Raw genomic sequence first — 18,678 nt, forward strand, 5'->3', positions numbered from 1 at the left:
GGTCAGAAGAGTGAGGTTTACACACTGCACAGCTATCTACCAGCTGGCTCCCGTTACATGCGCATGCAGATTATTTAGGTAATGAGTAAAAAAAATCTAAGTTTCGTTTGCCGATCAGTTTTTCACCTTTCCTGATAAAATAAGTTTACATAACATTAGACTTTATCAGGTTAATCACCAAAATTCAGCAATGAATCTCTATGTGGCACAAGCTTATAGGTTCTTTGAGCTTCTTATCTGTTAGCCTGTTGGCTTGCTCATATGTGGCATGTTAAGCCAATCGGCTTGAATGGTGTAAGCTGTTGTATCCTTTGACATGTAATTGTGTAGCCAATCAACTTGCGTCTCTCTCTCTTTTTCTCTCTTCAATTTACAGTACATTGCTCAGTTTTGCATTATTTGCTCAGGTGGTTTGCTGGGGCTTTTCTTCTATCAGCTTGCACAGTAAGGCTTTAACAGGGTAAGCCTTAGCCAAATCTGTCTGGCACACATTTTCAGGGTAGTGACCTGGGGCCGTTACCGCTCGACCCCCATTTATACGTTTCTTGGGAGGGAGCGTTGGCGCATCAGGATGGTCTCCTGTATTTGTGGGAGAGAAGAAAGCAGAGAGAGGAAAGAGAGAGGAGAGATAGATGGGGCTTGCCGGCCCCAGACACGCTGTCGACTGGTCCTCAGCCACTCCTCCACCCCCTGGCAGAATGCAGCTAGTCCTCCATTTCCTGGTGGACGACAATGGCTCCTTTGCTTCCTGATGGATGGCAGCGGATCCTCAAGCTCCTGGTGGACAGCAATGACTCCTACATCCCCTTGGCAGATGACGACAACAACACCTCCTTCTCCTGGTGGACAGCAGTGACGAGGACTCCATGACAGCCTTCCTCCTTCCAGGGTTTCGGTACCAGTGTAACGAAGTTCAAGGAATACATGGGAAAAGAGGAAGCTTGGACCGGATTGACACGTAGACATTTATTTCTTACACATAACATAAAACAACTTCACGTGCTGCTTCCCAGCAGCCACGCCGAACACACACACACACACAGCTTTATGTGTGTCTCTCTCTCTCTCATTTGTCACTGTCCTCTCCCTAAAACCTCCCTCCGCCACTCACTGGAATGTGAGACTTGTGTGGCACACAGGTGGAACTCATTCACCAATTATATTCCCGGCCTCGTTCTGCCCAGATGCCGCACAGCCCCACCCTGCTTGCCACAGGAGTAGTTACCTCTAACAAAAATGCTAATGTAATAAACAGATAAATACATGTAGTTTTTACAGTAAAATATTGTAAAGTTACATTTTTTTAGATGTAAAAAGTCTGATTTTACCATATAATCAACTGTAAATGTATATTATTTTCAGCAAGACAAAACATGTACTTTTACGGTACACTATTTAAAACAATTACGGTAAAAAACAATAACTGGGCGTTCCTTGATGTCCCTGCGTGACCCATCACATTTAATTATATTTTATGGGAATAGTTAAGTTTCTTCTTATTCATCAGTTTGGTACATTGGGGTGTTCTGTGTTATATTTGATATAGTTTAGTTCACGTTGATTGCACTATTATAGTGTAACGTGTGTTACCCTGATGGTGTTTTGTGTTTGTCTCTACATGTACTGGTCATTGCTCCTGGAAGGGCAACTCTTGATGAACATCAAGTCAAATGTGGCTTTTTATAGTAACTACAGTCAGTAATTAACAATATATTTGATAGTGAAATGCAGACTTTTATAGTTCCAGAAGGTTAGTATATTAAGTTTTATCAATCATACTATAAACGGTAGTGAACTGTAATATCTACAGGCATCAAAATTACACCCCATAAAGCCTGAAACATGGTCACCAGGGGCGCTTTAAGGTACCTCTGGGCCCATAGGCTCACTGGTCTGCTGAGGCCCCCTTCAAGTTGTTGTGGGGGTGCAACTGCTGTGCTCTGAACAAGCACTACAAGGACGCTTTTAATGCTTGCGAACGGTCACCATGTCAACAACCGCATCTCCAGCTCAAAGCGTTTAAACACGCTCCTCCTGCTGGGCCCCATGGGAGTTGTCGGCCCCTGGGCTTCAGCCTGTATAATCCCATGCGTTAATGCACCCCTGATGGTCACTGAATTTTTATGGTACATTTCGGGTAATTTCTGTGATATTTTTTCTATATAGTGTATCAGTAACACATCTCCATACTTGCTATGCAGCAAATCAAGTGCGCCAAGACCAATTTCCTATCAACATGTCATGCACACATTAACATGCTAAATCTTTCCGAGAGCTTTCAGGACTGAAATTGGTTTAAGATCAATAACAGGCTGCTGAAAACCATTGAAAATGAGCTCATTCATTAGCTGCTTTTACCTGCATGATCTGACACTGATGAATCATTCCTTATGTGAAATGTAGTATTAACATTTAGTAGTCTATACACTATTTAACTGTTAAAATATATAAATCTAAATTAGGCTATTTAGTTTTATTAAAATCAAATATATTACTTAATATGGCTACATTAGTTGCCGACAAAAGGGGGGTCAGATATAACTAAATTAACAACAGCATTTAAAAAAAAAAGAAAAAAAAACAATATAAAAAATTACTGTGCAGTTTAGCAAAATCACACGAGAAGATCCGTCGGTGAATCCGGTCCTAGTGTTCGCAGCAGCCGGAGGAGGGCAGAGGCGGGCATGTGGATGCGGGTTAAACCGAGAAACGGGACTCACGCTGCTTATTTTCGGCGAGCGCCCGGCGCGCATGCATGCAGCTGGATGTTGGAACAATAAAGACGGTCTCAATCTCATCTGAACATATCCAGAGAGGCTAAATCCATCATCATACAGCGAATGAGTGCGTTTGCTGAACTAATGACCAACTTATGCAAACGAGAGAAGCCGAACGCGCAATGCGTGTGTGCGCCTTTGGAGAGAGCGCATAGATGAGAGCTAGAGGGCGGCGGCGCATCGTTCCTCACCTCCGTTACCGCTCGACTCCTCCCGGGACCTTCCTCTTCTCTCCCTGTGGAGAACACACGTAGAACTCGGTCTGTTCGCGAAGCACCGTGCGACGGCGTCGGTCCTCCGTTCACCACCACAGCTGCTGGTGCGTCTCTGCTGAACAAACCCGAACAGGGAACGAATATTTCCGCGCTGAGGAGTTTCCAAACTCCAAAGTCATGGGGGGAAACGGACGCTCTCACAGATTTGGATTGGGATTAGTGCTACAGTCGCTCTTATTGTGGATTCGGCTCCAAATTGTTGACGCACAAGGTAAGATCACCAAAGACCACCAACCCGATATTGTGAGATCCGATCTGCTCCAGGGAATTTATTTAAGACCGCAAAACCACAGTCGTGCATAACTTAATAGGTCGGTCACTTATATACTCCAACAGTATATTTGTTATTTAGTAGGATATTCTTTTTCATATTAGTAGCCTGTTTATTTTTACAGGCTACTTTTTTTTTCTTTTGCAAATATGTTTTAATATTTGCATTTAAAATGTATTTATATATGCCTATTTTTGGTGTTGACAATAAGTGTGTCGGAGAGGATATTATTCATTTCAGTCTTATGCAATAAACTATTCCGTTAAATGCACACATCGATTGTTACTAACGCTGGCCATCAGCCTGGGTTGGTCATTTATCAAGCAAGCATGCATGGTATTTTGTTATTGTTTTGTAGACACTTATTCTTAACGGCGCATAGACCCAAAATAAGTCGCAGTTTAAGTTGCTATGCGCAGCGCTGGAATGCCGTCAGTGCGCTCTGATCCCAGCGGGAGCGCTTAGATTCCACTCAAAGACTCCAGGATCTCAGGGATTCACAGACAGCTTTAGTTTTCCATGCATGTGTGCCTAACTGAGTCATGAAAACACTTATTAATATTTAAAATTTACATGTTGCCAATGTGTGCCAAGATGGCCAAATGATTTGTATTTTAATTGTATTTCACCCTTTATTGGAATGCATTTTAATAAAGCGTTTCTAAAAAATAGGCTCTTTATGTTAAGTACTGTGGAACTATTGTGCTGTTTTGACTATAGCAGTTTATGTGATTGACATTCTGAATTGTTAAATTAATATACCAATACAAGTTATACTCAATCAACAGCATTTGCAGCATAATGTTAATTACCACGAAAATTAATGTCAATTCGTCCCTCCTTTTCTGTGTGTGTGTGTGTGTGTGTATATATATATATATATATATAAAAGAGCATAACTCAAGGTTACAGTGAGGCACTTACATTGGACATGAATGGAGCCAATATTTGGAGGGTTTAAAGGCAGAAATATTAAGCTTTTCATTTGATTAAAGCCCTTACATTATTCCTTCTGTTAAAACTCATGTATTATTTGAGCTGTAAAGTTGTTTATACCATCGCTTTTGTGGTCGTTTGGGGTTTTAGGGTTTACGGCATGACATTGTCATAGCAACAAAGTTTTAAAATTGGATTTAAGTTTACACAGAAAAGGTTAGTAAGCAATTTTATCACACTAAAATCATATTAACATGCATATAGTTCAGGACTTGTGGCTATACTTAATAAACGGTGAGGATCTTACGTTTATGGATTGGCCCCCATTCACTTCCATTGTAAGTGCCTCACTCAAACCCAATTTTTTTTTGTGGGTTTCAACATTATGCCACAAATGCTGTGGATTGAGCTTAACTTGTATTGAACCTGGAATATTCCTTTAAAGGAATAGTTCACATAAAAATGAAAATCAATTCTCATTTAATAAACAAGCCTTTTTTCTTCTTCTGTTGAACACTTGAGCGAGACATTTTGATGATTGTTCTTTTCCATATAATGAAAGCATATGATAACCATGTACTGTCAAGCTTCGATGGCATGTATGAGGAACAGACTGAAACCTGAAAGTTGTTATTCATTGAAAATCTTGTCCTCTGCTATATCTCCCAAATGTGATTCACATTCAAATACTATTCAACTAGACACGTCTACAGTATGCTAAGCAGAAGCGTAGCCACGGGTGGCCAAGGCCCACCCACACTAGACGTAGGCCAGTGTTTGTCCACTGGTCTATTAAGATTGGGTCGTGGACAGTGGGGAAAGAACATGTCATGGTTCCCACATTGAAACATATACAGCGGCCAAGTGAGTTTTAGAACTGCCAAGGCCAATTTAATGATAATCTCGCATTCAGCACTTTATACATGCATAAGGTGTCAGCAACACAGCTTGTTTTTCATGTGAATGTAACGGAACAACTCGCGCCAATGATCCGCTCTAATCTACTGTATATCTGGCATGTGCATGTGTGCATCAAAGCCCATATGATGGGAGAATTTTCTTGTTTAAATCGCTATGGAGGAAGTCAAACCTCGCAAAAAGGCCGCCCCGACATTATAAACAGCAGTGAAGTGGAACACAGCAACACTGTGCTATGTGCCAAAATAAAGTTGTTGTTTTTTTTCTTTTAAAATGACGCATCATCACCATACAAACACGATTTTACTGTAGTAACAGTAACCTGTGCTCGTAAGTCATTGCACTGTAAATCTAACATCAAGTACATAAAGGGCTTTCAATTCTGGATCTCCAAGACCGGTGGACAAACTACTGTATGCATAAAGTTTTCCTCCTGTGTAATATGTTCTGTTAGAATTATGTTTAATATTAGGAAATAAACTAATAAATATAATGGACTCATAAATATATATCCTCAGAGCTTTTGGTTTTTGACAGTCAAAATAATGGCACTTGATACATGAGTTATTGAAAACTATTGAAGTAAAAAAAATGTGACCCATGCAGGATACGTTAAATGCAGGTTTTGTTCTTTACTATAGTGGGTCACCACTTGATTTTCAGTGTGAAATCTGGGTCCCGAAGCAAAACCAGTGGAGAACCACTGACCTAGGCCACCCAGAAAATTATATATATATATATATATATATATTTAACGGGAGCCAGCTGGTAGATAGCTGTGCAGTGTGTAAACCTCACTCTTCTGACCTCAAGAGGTGCACTAGCGACTGACTGCTGTAGCCTTTAGCCTCCTTGTTAGTGCACCCGCCTCCCATGCTGGAGACCTGGGTTCGAGTCCCGCACAGAGTGTGTAGAACAGGAGCCTCACAATGGTGCCGTGACCCGGATGGGAGTGAGGTTTAGGGGGGTGAGTGTAACGGGAGCCAGCTGGTAGATAGCTGTGCAGTGTGTAAACCTCACTCTCTTGACCTCAAGAGGTGCACTAGCGGCTGTAGCCTTTAGCCTCCTTGTTAGCGCACCCACCTCCCACGCTGGAGACATTGGTTCGAGTCCCGTACGGAGCGGTTAGAACATTAGTGTCACATTTAACTGTTGCTGTCAATCAACTCTAGAAACGTTATCAGCGCAGCGCGGTAGTTTCAGTCTGTCGGTAAGTGACAGTGCGAGCATGGAAAACAGGCAAAGCAAACGATAGTTTTAAGTGGTTTTATTTATATTTTAAAAAGCTGATTGGACAACAGAATTAGTCAAATTAGTACCGGACATTATCAAGGGAGATCTCCCCTCAAAGACAGAGAAAGTGGCAGCGGCCAACAACTTTTGGGCCATTCTCATTTACAATCACATTGGAAATAACAGGTCCTTCCTTATGAAAAGCTTCATTGCAGTTCGCTATTGATAAAAGAATCAGAGATGTGGTTTGGTGCATATGATGCCTTGTTTTTTATTTGATATATAATATGATTTTTGCACATTTTAAGTTGTGTAGTTTAGTGATTTTTAGCAAACTCGTGCTGCAATATACAAAGTATATCTAAATATATTGTATAAAATCTGAATATCCCTTTATAGGCACGGAATAACAAATCTTATGTTCTTCGCTCTGTTGTAACAGTAACAAGTGTTGTCTAATTTCCGTGAGTGTGAAAGAGTGTCATAATGTTGAGTTATGAAATTAGAGAGTGTCTGTCTGGTGTCCTGGTCTTTGCAGAGAGGTTTATGAGTCGGTAATGGAATTAGTGTTCACGGTATGACTCCAGTCTGTGGGACATTGTTAGTGGAGTGAGCTTTCCAAGTCACTTTCAGGCTTTCAGGAGACAAGACAATGTGGGAGCGACTCGGTTTGTATGTTGTGCGTGCGTGTCTGAGTGTGTGTCAGTGTGTTTAGGGTAAGTGGTGGCCATCAGCTCGGAGACACAAGAAACCCAGCAGCCCATTAAAAAGCCATTAGGTAAAGCCGTCTGTCTTGCTGCCCAGTTTGTGTTGTGTGTCAAACAAACAGCAGTGCAAAGTAGAGAGAGGGCGTAGATTTAAAAGAGTCTGGTGCTGTACTCTTAAAGTCAACGTGAAATCAGCAATTACCCTATTTACTTTCTTAAAGGAATAAGACCACTGTTGGAGTGGTGGTGGTGGTGTAGTGAGCTAAAGCACATAACTGGTAATCAGAAGGTTGCTGGTTCGATTCTCACAGTCACCACCATTGTGTCCTTGAGCAAGGCACTTAACTCCAGGTTGCTCCGGGGGGATTGTCCCTGTAATAAGTGCACTGTAAGTCACTTTGGATAAAAGCATCTGCCAAATGCATAAATGTAAACATAAATATCTAGTTTTTGGATTTCAGAAATGTACATCTGCAAAGCTCTGGAATGCATCATTAGGGGATCCAAACACCAAAGTTGCTAAAACTACTGTATCTGTACTGATGGTTTTTTCTGCCCTAAAAGTGTCATAGACCGTTTTTCGTCATAGACCATAAGTCCTAGCGAACCCAACATTTTGGCTTTCATTATCATTTATGTTGATCAAAAACAAAATTTTGAACCTCTGGTTATGTTGAAACAGAATGACCCTGCATTCCCTTTCACTGTATTTTACAATTTACAGCTAAAAATACAACTCGCTTTTGGCGCCACTCTGTGGACATTTCCACACACTTGCCTGTACGTTCAACAACACTTCCTGGTTCAGCCACTGGGAGCAGCTGAAGAACTTTTGACCTACTGTTGCCGAATTCAGTGTGATCAATCTGTATGAACAGCATTTCATGTTGACCAAGGTATTTAGCTGGAATCACAGAAATGTTAGTGCTTGGATTCGTTGAGAACAGTTCATATATTCAGGTTGATACATATATTCACACGGTGCTCACACTTTTCACACATGGACTTGTGTGTTTGTGTTAGCGGTGATAAAAATGTGTTAGAAAGAATCTTAGAGACAGGCTGTGAGTTTGCCTGCAGTTCTTAAATGCACTTTCTGTCATGAATAGTGACTTGTACTGTACAATCAGATGAATGTTTTCTTTAAGCACAGCTGCACACAGACTCTATATAGTTTCATAGAAGAGGAGTATATTATTCTGTGGAGTTTGGATTAAGGAAAGCATCACGATCACTGTAGTTCATACTTAGGATTAGGGCTGTAAATAAACACATACTCTTTTGATTTGGGCAAGTAAGTAAGCAACCTGTCAAAATGTCCTAGCAACACCATGGCAACCACCAAGAACATTTGTGAGCAATCACATTTGCTGCCTTCAAGTGCACTTGGCAAGCTCTTACATCCGAGTTGGGCATTCGTTATTATGACATGTCACTCATTCAAGTTGGAAACTAAATATGAAAGAAGCTAAACTAAAACAAAAACACAATGAACGATGGTAAAAACTCTCTTTTTTTCTTCTATTCTACCGGTGAATAAGCATTTGCGAATATACCTGCATTATTTTACACTACCCAAATAATTTAGGCAGATGCTATTAGCACCCTGTTGCAAATAATGATAGCCTATATGCTATTTACACCCCAGTGCAAACAGTGGCAGATACTATTTTCACCCATATATTAATACTAACATACATTATATGGGCATCAATGCAGTGTGTTTATTTAGAGTCCCACAGACACCCTACAACAACCCCTAAACCTAACCGTAACCTTCCCTTATGAAATATCATGAATATTTGAGCCAAGAACATCAAGAGGTTTTCTCAGGGTTACTCCATATGTCCTGAGCAATGTGTGCCTTTTCATAAAAATGTCAAAATATTCGATATTTTTTAATAACTTCACACATAGTGTTGAGGTCCAAAAAAAAGGTCCTCTTTTTTTGTGCTTTTTTTTTTATTTTTTATTTTTACACATAACACCAAAATAACTTTTTTTGTTTAACTATTTTTTGAAAATAAATTCTTATGGCATGATTTATTTTTTCATTAATTTCAGCTTTAATTTTTAATTCGTCTGTGTCCAGACGGTTACACAACATGACATTTTTACTTTAAGCCTCAGAAAAAAATGGAGTGGAAGGGGCGGTTTCCACATACCCCTTCCACTGTCACAACCAGGGCTGGACTGGTATTCTGGCATACCGTGCATTTTCCCGGTGGGCCAACGCACTTTGGGGCTGATCAGGGACGGACTGGCCATCGGGTGAACCGAGCGGGCCGGTTGGTCACAACTCAGCAACTTGGGCTACATCTAGATAACAAAGTTTCCCACTGATAAATACGACTTCGCTTGGTCATTCATGTGCTCTGAAATGTTAATAATTATACTTCTTTCGGGAAGACATGCAGGCTTGAAGAGGTTTAAGAACATTTATTTGATGAATGTAAAACAGAAACGTAATGTCTCTCTTTGGCGTAGGCCTGGCGGTTCGAGGGAGTTGTACTCGGAACCTGCTGGATATAGGAGGCAGGGGCGAGGAGCCTACCCCTGTGCGGGACGGGACTCAACTGGTGGTGGTGGGGTGGTGGAGGTTGCCGTGTTAGCACACTGAAACAGCAATGTGATAGATTGTGAGCAGACTTATAAAGCAACAGCTTACATGTGATTGGCTGGGAGTTACCCCGCTAATGGTGCTATGATGTACAGCTGCTAGTCTTCCCACTAGAACTACGCTGCGCTTACATTTCAGGCTCCACTTGAAGGCCACGATAACAGTGCACTAAAACCCACCTGAAAACCTTAGCAACCGCGTAGCAATTTCATGGCAACCACCTACAACACTGAGTTTTGCGCAGGCAGGTGACACACACAAGTTTTCTTGAGAAAATGTAAAAATTTGGATAAGTATATCATTAAAAAAAAGAAATTGAGGTCAGAAATTACTCTTGAAATTCATACTGTAGAGTATTCAATAATATCAACTGGGAGTCTCTACCTCATCTGTAATTTGTTAGTAGAAAAAAATAGCGTTAACAGGAGGGAGTGCATTTGTCTTAGCCCTGGAAAAAAGACACATGAACTTTTGTGCTGAGGGCTCTCTTTAAGTGTGATACCCTGAAATGATACCAAAGCAGTAGCCAGTAGGATACTTTCTTACCTCGGGGCATGCATGTGTCATCGCCCGGACTTGTGGAGAAAAGCATGGATTTTGAAGTGTCATGCTGAATACAAAAGAGTGTGTGAGCAGAGCGGAAGGTCTTTTATTGTACAATATTCTTTTGTTGTCTTTGTTTCTTTGGAATGGATGAATGTAACACAACTGAAGAGGGTTTGTGTTTGAAATCTGACATGCTTGTTTCGTCATGCACACAAAGACTCTGAATCATGTCATGGAGAATGTGTTTGTGTGTGTATGTATGTCTTTTTACATGACCTCTAAACACAAGCGTCCTGCGCCACTTTGACCTCGATATCAAAAGAGTAGCAGAAAGTATCGCAGAAGGACGTTTTTATTTTTATGCGGTTGCTAGCGCAGGTGTACACAGTAAACTGTGAAAACAACGAAAGAAGTAACATGCATTTAAGCTTAGGACTTGAAAAAGTTATTGGCGATTGCTTTGATACATCATTCATAAAACATGGTAAAAAACAAAACTTTACTATCTTAGGAAGCTCTTGCTCACAAAGGAAGTTGTTTTTTATTTGTACATGATGTAATACAATCAACAGGAATGCATATTTTATTAACTCTATTAACCTCAACCCTAATCCTAATTGTCAGTGGTGCAAAAATGTCATGTAAGAACGAAAATGCAACCACCGAAATGCGCTTAACATTGTTTAAAGTGGTCATGACATGAGAAATACAATTTTCTTTGATCTTTTGACACAAGAGGTCATTGTACTATAAATACATACTGTAAGTTTCAGAACTCAAAACTTCCTCCTAATGTTTATGTTGACTCTACATACCCAAAAAAATTGCATTTCTTTAATATGTTGCAAGGCCGGCACTTGGATGAGCTCTTTGAGGGGGCTTTTTTTTGTTTGTTACATGTACAAGTCTATACTTGTATCTATATATAGTGAATTCAAACCCTGTGGTGGTACCGTGGTGAGGCAGCCTTTACACTTCAGTAAGTAAATACATTTTTAAATATTCAATGACCAGAGTCTGCTAATACTGCCATTACCACATGAAGGGCCCTATGATTTCAGTGATGTGAAAAACACTGAATCCAGTCAAAGAAAATTGCATAACCAATAAAATTCGGAACGCCGCGGAATTTAGCATTTTTGGGCCTAAAAAGAGAATTTTAATGCACAATTAATCAAATTAAAATCTTGAAATGTTCAAGTGTGATTATTAAACTGCAAAAGGCTGTGATTTTATTAAATAAATATATAATCTGCACGTGCTGCATGCTTCAAAATGAACGTGTGAAGCTGGCCGCTCGTACTCTGAAAACACTTTATCATGAGCATCACGCCTGCTCTCGGTGTGTGTATGCTTAGTAGATTTCGGTGAGCAGAGCACTCTGAAGCATGCAGCACATACAGACTATTTTTTTTTTTTAGCTTGAATTTAATCATAGCTTTTTGGGGTTTAATAATCACACTTGGCCATGTAGCAAATTGCTTATCCAGAGGTGAAAAACTACAGTTAAAAACATACAGAAACTGCAAAAATAATTGTTTTTCGATTTTATCGTTGGATTTTTGAAAGGCATTATATAAAATTATTATTATTTATATGGATGTGTGAAATGGGAAAAAAGATCATTTTTTATGCAATTAAACAATATTTCCATCCATCCATCCATCGTCAACCGCTTATCCTGTTAAACAATATTTAATTGAAAAAAAAAAAAATTTGAATTGTGCTGTGAGGATTTTGGTAAAAATGTGCTTCATTTGATTAAATGCTGCAATGTTATGGTGAAAAATCAAATGAATTAAAATAATATTAAATAAAATAAAGTTTTAATATTCATTTGATTAGACACCATTTAGATGATTACATTTTATTAAACTGTCAAATACGACAATAACTACAATTTTAATGGCCTCCCGTTTGTTTTTGCTTAAATATTACAAGCGTGTGGCACATAAAATTTCCTGGAAAATTGTGGCTTGAAAAGAGTGGCATCCAATCAGGGAAGCGGATGGCTTGGTCGTTGTGCCATCTGGCCTGGGTGGGGAGCATTAGAAGTTTTTGGGGGGGCACAAGGAAAACCTGGGGTGGTCGTGCACCCACCCTAACTAATAGGCTTTACTGACGTCACAACCATGAACCATGATGTTATTTGGGGTAGAGACATTCATAAATTAGAGATTGTCTAAATCAGTGGTTCTCAACCTTTTTTGAACAAACGCCCCCCTGACCTCTTCATGATCCTCTTAACGCCCCCCCAAATAAAAAAAAAAACTATACGAAATACTATTACAGCCAAACAATTGCAACACTGATACCTGAAGCCTGAGTTTTTTGAAAAAAAAAAAAAACTGAAACAGAAGTTTCTTATTGTATTTAAACTACATGTAAAAGCCTCAAGTTGAGTAATATTGTGTTTGGAAAAAAATGCAAAAACACATGGATTGTTTGAAAGGTATTGCAAATGTATTTAGAAATTCAAACAAATTCAGGCTCACACACAATTTTTTTTAAGATGAACCAATCATGTGAACAACAACGTAACTAACCTAAATGGCCAATGAAAAAGCAGCGGTCGTTCACGCACTCAATTAGCTAGGCAATATATTCTAGGCTTCAAATTTGAATAGCCTACAAACGGTCATTTGATTTCAAACGACGAACAAAGACGACAACAGCTCGGCCACCTGAACTGAACCGAAGAAAAAACGACGTCAAAAACAGCCACTTTTTTTTAATTAATTACGGTCATTAGTGTGAGCCCTGAGCACTAATTATGCGCCTAATTATGTATTCCGCGTTATGTACAGAAAAAGTCGGTTAAAGCGCACCTCTATTTTGCGCTGAAAATTCTCCGCCTCTTAAAAGCATGTGTAACTTAGGAAGCGGCTCTCCTGGCATATCCTCCTGGTGAAGTGGCAGCAGTAATCCGAGCAAGATGAAGACATAGGCTAAGGAGAAGAGCTGAAAAGATTTTTGCGCAGGCCGCCTGTTGAGTACCTCTGAGTAACGCCCCCCATTTGTGCCTGAGCGCCCCCTCTCTGCTGCCTCGTTCACAACGCCCCCTAGGGGGCGGTACCGCCCCCGTTGAGAAACGCTGGTCTAAATGGACAAAAATATCTGCATTGCAAGATGAAACGTTTATGTTTGAAATGTTTATTTGCTAAAAGTGACTTTTGTCAACTTTTTGTAGAACAAATGCATATAGATGGCCTCAAAGAAAACACACGTGAACTAAAAGCCACAAAAGGCTATTTTGAGTTTGCTGCCTTTAAGGGAATGACTATGCGATATTCTCTCTCTCCCATTTTTATCTCTCGACCCTCTTCGTGCCCAAGTGATCAGACAGTGTGCTCATCTGAGACTGTAATTACTGAGATTATGATGGATATAAATCACCTCTGAGACCTTGCAGTCACACACAAATAGCTCGGCACAGACGGTCTGTCACACACATCAACACACGACCCCTTCAGCCCTAGAGAGGGCCCTACAATGGGCCACTTACACAGTGAGAGCAATGTGTATCACAGTAAGCAAGAGTGCATCGAGAGAGGGCCCTGCAAAACAACTTCTCCACGAACTGACAAAGTTTTGTAGGAAAAGGAGGCCAATGGAGGAGCATATTTACATGATACGCATGTTTCCCAGGCCTTTGATCGTGGACATTCGCAGTAGTCAGCATTCGTGTTGCACTTCTGCTGTGTTTGGGATGCTATTCTTAGTGTGGATGATAAATGTAAAAACGGTGTCTTTGGCTGAGTCTGCACTCTGTTCTGTGCCACGCTTTTCTGTGCACAAATAATTATATGGGATAAAAAATTACGCCCTTCAGTTAAAGGACTAACATTTGCAGCAGGTGCTGTATATTACCTGAGAACATAAAAAAATTGACAGCCTCATTAGCCAATCACAGCAGCCTTTGCAATAAAAAGGCAGGACTAGAATCCTTGAAAGGTCACGGAGGGGTTCTGTATGTCCTGCTTACTAAGCACTAGAGCACTAAAGTGGGAACGCTGAAGGGTGCAGGGTATAATCACTTCATGTCTTATTTTTTTGGTACATAATACACAAATACATTTTTCAATGCAAATTGGCAATCAAAATCGTATTGGAAATCAATTATATTCTCAATGAGCATGTACACCAATCAGGGCTGTCCCAAGCAAGGGACTGAGCCCATGGCGAGTTCGATTTAACGCTACTACAGTACTACAGGGGCAGCTGTGGCTCAGGTGGTAGAGCAGGTCGGTCGCTAATCACAGGGTTGGCAGATCAATTCCGGACCCACACGACTCCACATGCCGAAGTGTCCTAGGGCAAGACACTGAACCCCAAGTTGCTCCCAGTGGCAGGCTAGCGCCTTGCATGGCAGCTCTGCCGCCATTGGTGTGTGAATGGGTGAACTGGACACAGTGTTTAGCGCTTTGATAACCTCTTAGGTTAAAAAAAGATGCTATATAAGTGCAGACCATTTACAGTTAATCACTACACTTGAATGAAATACACTTCAGCTTTATAGAAGTACACTAATCCATTCACGGGATACGAGACTGCTATTAGATTTTATGCTAGTAAAGAATAGCAACTTACCGATCGCTGACTACAGTGGGATCTTTCTGACCTTCCTCGCATCAAATTTGGCTATCAAATTCCTAAAGTCTTGGTCAGAAGCAAAGCCCAACGCCCAGTCCACACAAACTCTCCTGTGACATAGTTGTTTGTAGGTAGTTTTTGATTATTTAAAGTTTTGAAAAGCTTTGTTTTCCTGATGCCACTGTTACTGGGATGGTCAGTAATATTCGATATGCAACTTCTGCATTTGGGAATGTTCCCTCAACAAACTTCAGAAACTGAATGGCCTCAAGTGCCGTTCTGGATCCCAAGGCGATCATCTCTCTCAGCACTTTCAGCTCGGAAAGGAGATCGGAGTCATCAATGTCGAGTTTCAAGCAGTGATCTTTCATGACACCTAATTTGGCCACAATAAATACAAATCCAAACTTATCTTGGAAATCCTGCATTTGTTGAAATCATTCATTTAAATCATGAGGGCTTTATTAATGATTTCTAAGAAATAATCAGTTTCGAACATTTTCTCTGGTGAAATATCAATGGCTCTTTCGTTTGATGCCCAAAACTAAATTGAGGTTGTGACAACCACAAGGGGTGATTATATCACATGGGTTCAGATGTAGGAAATGCACTTGAACACCTTGATAGTGTCCCTTCATATAACTTCGTTTTCATACCTTGCTCACGACAGTCACCAATAAGGAGGCCTATGCTTTAGAGGGAGGCCAGAAGAGATTCTGAAAGTCCTTGCCCTGTCTGATCTGTTGTCTGTATGATGTCAAGAAACTGTTCCTGAATGCTTACTTCCTGCATCGTCATATTTACAAATCGAAGGACAAGAGACATGTGTTCTTGGTGACTCTTGTCTGACGTACAGTCCAGAATTACAGTGAAGTGTTTAGAGGTCTATACGAGTTTTTCAAATAATTTGCCATCATCGAAACTATTTAATTTTGGATATACGGTTCAAAATAATAGTCATGGATTTCACCATTTAGTATATGTCTTATGTGCTCTTGCATTGTAGGATCAAATTTCACAATCATTTCAATTAATCTAAAAAAGTTCCCATTATTGGGCTCATACATTTTTGCATTTGTACCACGAAATGCTTGATGGTGCTCTGCTATGTATTGGACAGAAGCTAGAATATGAGACAGCACAGCTTTCCAGTGTGCCCACTCCCTATCAATGCCTCGTTGTGCCAATTCGTCAATTGTCTTAATGCCCTGGAAACATCGGCGCAACTCAAGCTATTTTGTTGGGTTAATTATGTGATCATTGGATGATTTGTTTTGACATTGCAGCCAAATGCCTTCAGTCATTAATGTCGTCTCTTGCCAATCTGGATGTTGTTTTCCAACCAAACAATTTGAAACAAAAGCAAAAAATTGCATCTGCTTCTTTGGAATAAACCAGCAAATTTGTTTCTACCTTTTCTCCATTGGGCAATATTCTACATTAGAACTCCTCTGAGAAACATTGGTTTTTATTATTTCTAGAAAAAACATGCTCCTCACAAGAGAATTTCAAGGGCCTCTTTCCACTAGCATGTCAATCATCTTACTGCTAAACATTTCCGGCCAGTTTGCAGGGTCACTGATGTCTTCTTCTACAATTTGATCCCAGACAAATGTGGTTGAAGCTGACTCGATGTCTGAGTTGTCGGTATCAGCAGCAGTCAATACTGGTGCAGCACCACTAACGCCATCTCTCTCCTCAGCAGGAGGAATGACAGCCTCAGTAAGCCAACACGTTCTTCTTCCTGTGCCTCTTCCCGCTCTCCATCCGGCTCTTGCGTCTACAGGTTTTCTTATAAATCGATCCAACGAGCCCTCCAAAGACAAATTTAATTCTTGTTTTCTCTTTTTGTTACTCTTTTACTCTGCTCCGGACACGTACTTCCTAAACCTGTCCTGTTTTCTACTTAATCGCCATTTTTGCCAAAGTGAAATCTTAACAATATGCCAGGTGACCTTGCTGCTTTAAGTTAGGCAGCGTGCTGGTCCAAAGTAGCATCACATACTTTTAAAAGAATAAAAGTAGGCCCTACATAGCTCAGATAGTGTTTTAGAATTGAGCCTTACTTTATAAAATTAACAAAACCATTAGCCATATGGAGTGGTGGTGGTGTAGTGGGCTAAAGCACATAACTGGTAATCAGAAGGTTGCTGGTTTGATGCCCACAGCCACCAACATTGTGTCCTTGAGCAAGGCACTTAACTCCAGGTTGCTCCCCTGGGGGGGATTGTCCCTGTAATAAGGGCTCTGTAAGACAACCGTGTTTACATTCGATTTTAAATCATGGGGTTATTATTTGGTATTGACACCAAAATGTAAACAGTCATCAACTCTTCTCCACATTCGATACGATACAATAAAGGTGTTTGGATGCAATGGGAAATCTGTATAATGGGGAAAAATCTATGTATGTTGATCAGTTTATGCTTAAACCGCTTAATGACCTTTCCCCGATAAAGGAATTGTGTTTAAAGCTTTTAAATGATTTTTAAAGGAATGTTTCATCTTCAAAGTTAAGCATAATCGACAGCATTTGTGGCATTATGTTGGTTATTACAATAATAATTATGAACTGGCCCCATTCACGTCCATTGTAAGTTCCCAGTGTATCACGGATGGGGGCCGGGCCGGATTGACGCACACCCCAATCTGCCTTTGACGAGTAGAGCGAGGGATAAAGGCGACCGGAGACGGCAGTACAAGAGAGGGAGAGAACAATAGGCAGCTGCCCTGTACGTGTTTATGTTTGTGTGTAAGTTTATCATTAAACTTTATTTATATTGTCAAGCCGGTTCTCGCCTCGTCCTTTCCCTTATATCCCTTTACATCCAGATATGTTTTTTTTGTTTTGTTTTTTAATGAAGGGACGAGTCGAAACAATTTTTTGTGGTAATTAACATTATGCAGATTCTGCCAACTGAGTTCAGTGCCAGCGCTGGACAAATTGATGCCGGGGGCGGGGTCACGTGATATGTGCGTGAAGCGATCATCTGTGTTCCGCAACTGCTTTCAGGCCCTTGAATAACGTATAACATGCGAGCAAGGGCAACCGGTGGACTTTCTGGTGCCCCCCTAGGGAGTTGGTGCCCTACATAGACTGCATAGTCTGCTTATAGGGAACGCCGGTACTGATTGAGCTTAACATGTATTGAATCCAAAACATTATTTTATGCCTTACTGGTGTAAGATCATGCATATAAACATGCTTGGAGATGTAGCAAATAATTATTTGTCGCTATTGCACACGAATGTTTGAGCAAATAGATTTTTTTTTACAAAAGTAGTTGGTTAAATTAGAGTACTTGATGGTTATAGTTAAACTGCAAAATTGCTTCGCCAAAAAAAGTAACCATTGCTCACTTAAACGTAAAAATATTTCAGTTTCATGAACCTCACAAAATTTTCCTGACTAGTTCCTCCTCAAGTGCTCATTGTTGCTACCAAGGAACTTCGTAAACATGAACTTTTTTGCTCTTGGACTGAAAAAACATGCACTCTGACTCCTGGAAGTTGGCTAAAGCCAGAGAACCAGATTAAAACTTGCAGTCCGTTTTTAGACAGCCGCCATTTTCTGAGTGTAATATGCATCAGACGGTCTGTTGAACATCTTAGATTGTGACTACTCTGCTCAGTACAGCAGAAGAGGGGTGATGACTCAGGGAGGGGAGAAATGGAAGTGTGTATGTGATCTATCAGCATCATCTTACACACATAGTGCTCTTTTTACATAGGGTCATGGTACACCTGTGGAAGTGAATACTACTTACTGAGATTTATGTGCACATGTGCAAGGGTGTAGATT

General features: G+C 40.4%; 1 protein-coding gene across 1 annotated transcript in view; it reads left to right on the forward strand.

Moving 5' to 3' along the window:
• The first annotated feature begins 2,748 nt into the window (after positions 1-2,748).
• LOC127643052 (netrin receptor UNC5C-like) overlaps positions 2,749-18,678 on the forward strand; it is a 200,441-nt gene continuing 184,511 nt past the window's right edge. Inside the window, exon 1 of the mRNA XM_052125591.1 lies at positions 2,749-3,263. Coding sequence (XP_051981551.1) covers positions 3,170-3,263 — 94 coding nt within the window. The 5' untranslated portion in view covers positions 2,749-3,169. The remainder of the gene's footprint in view (positions 3,264-18,678) is intronic.

The sequence above is a fragment of the Xyrauchen texanus genome, chromosome 4 (genome assembly GCF_025860055.1).
Source record: "Xyrauchen texanus isolate HMW12.3.18 chromosome 4, RBS_HiC_50CHRs, whole genome shotgun sequence".
NCBI classification, from domain to species: Eukaryota; Metazoa; Chordata; class Actinopteri; order Cypriniformes; family Catostomidae; genus Xyrauchen; species Xyrauchen texanus.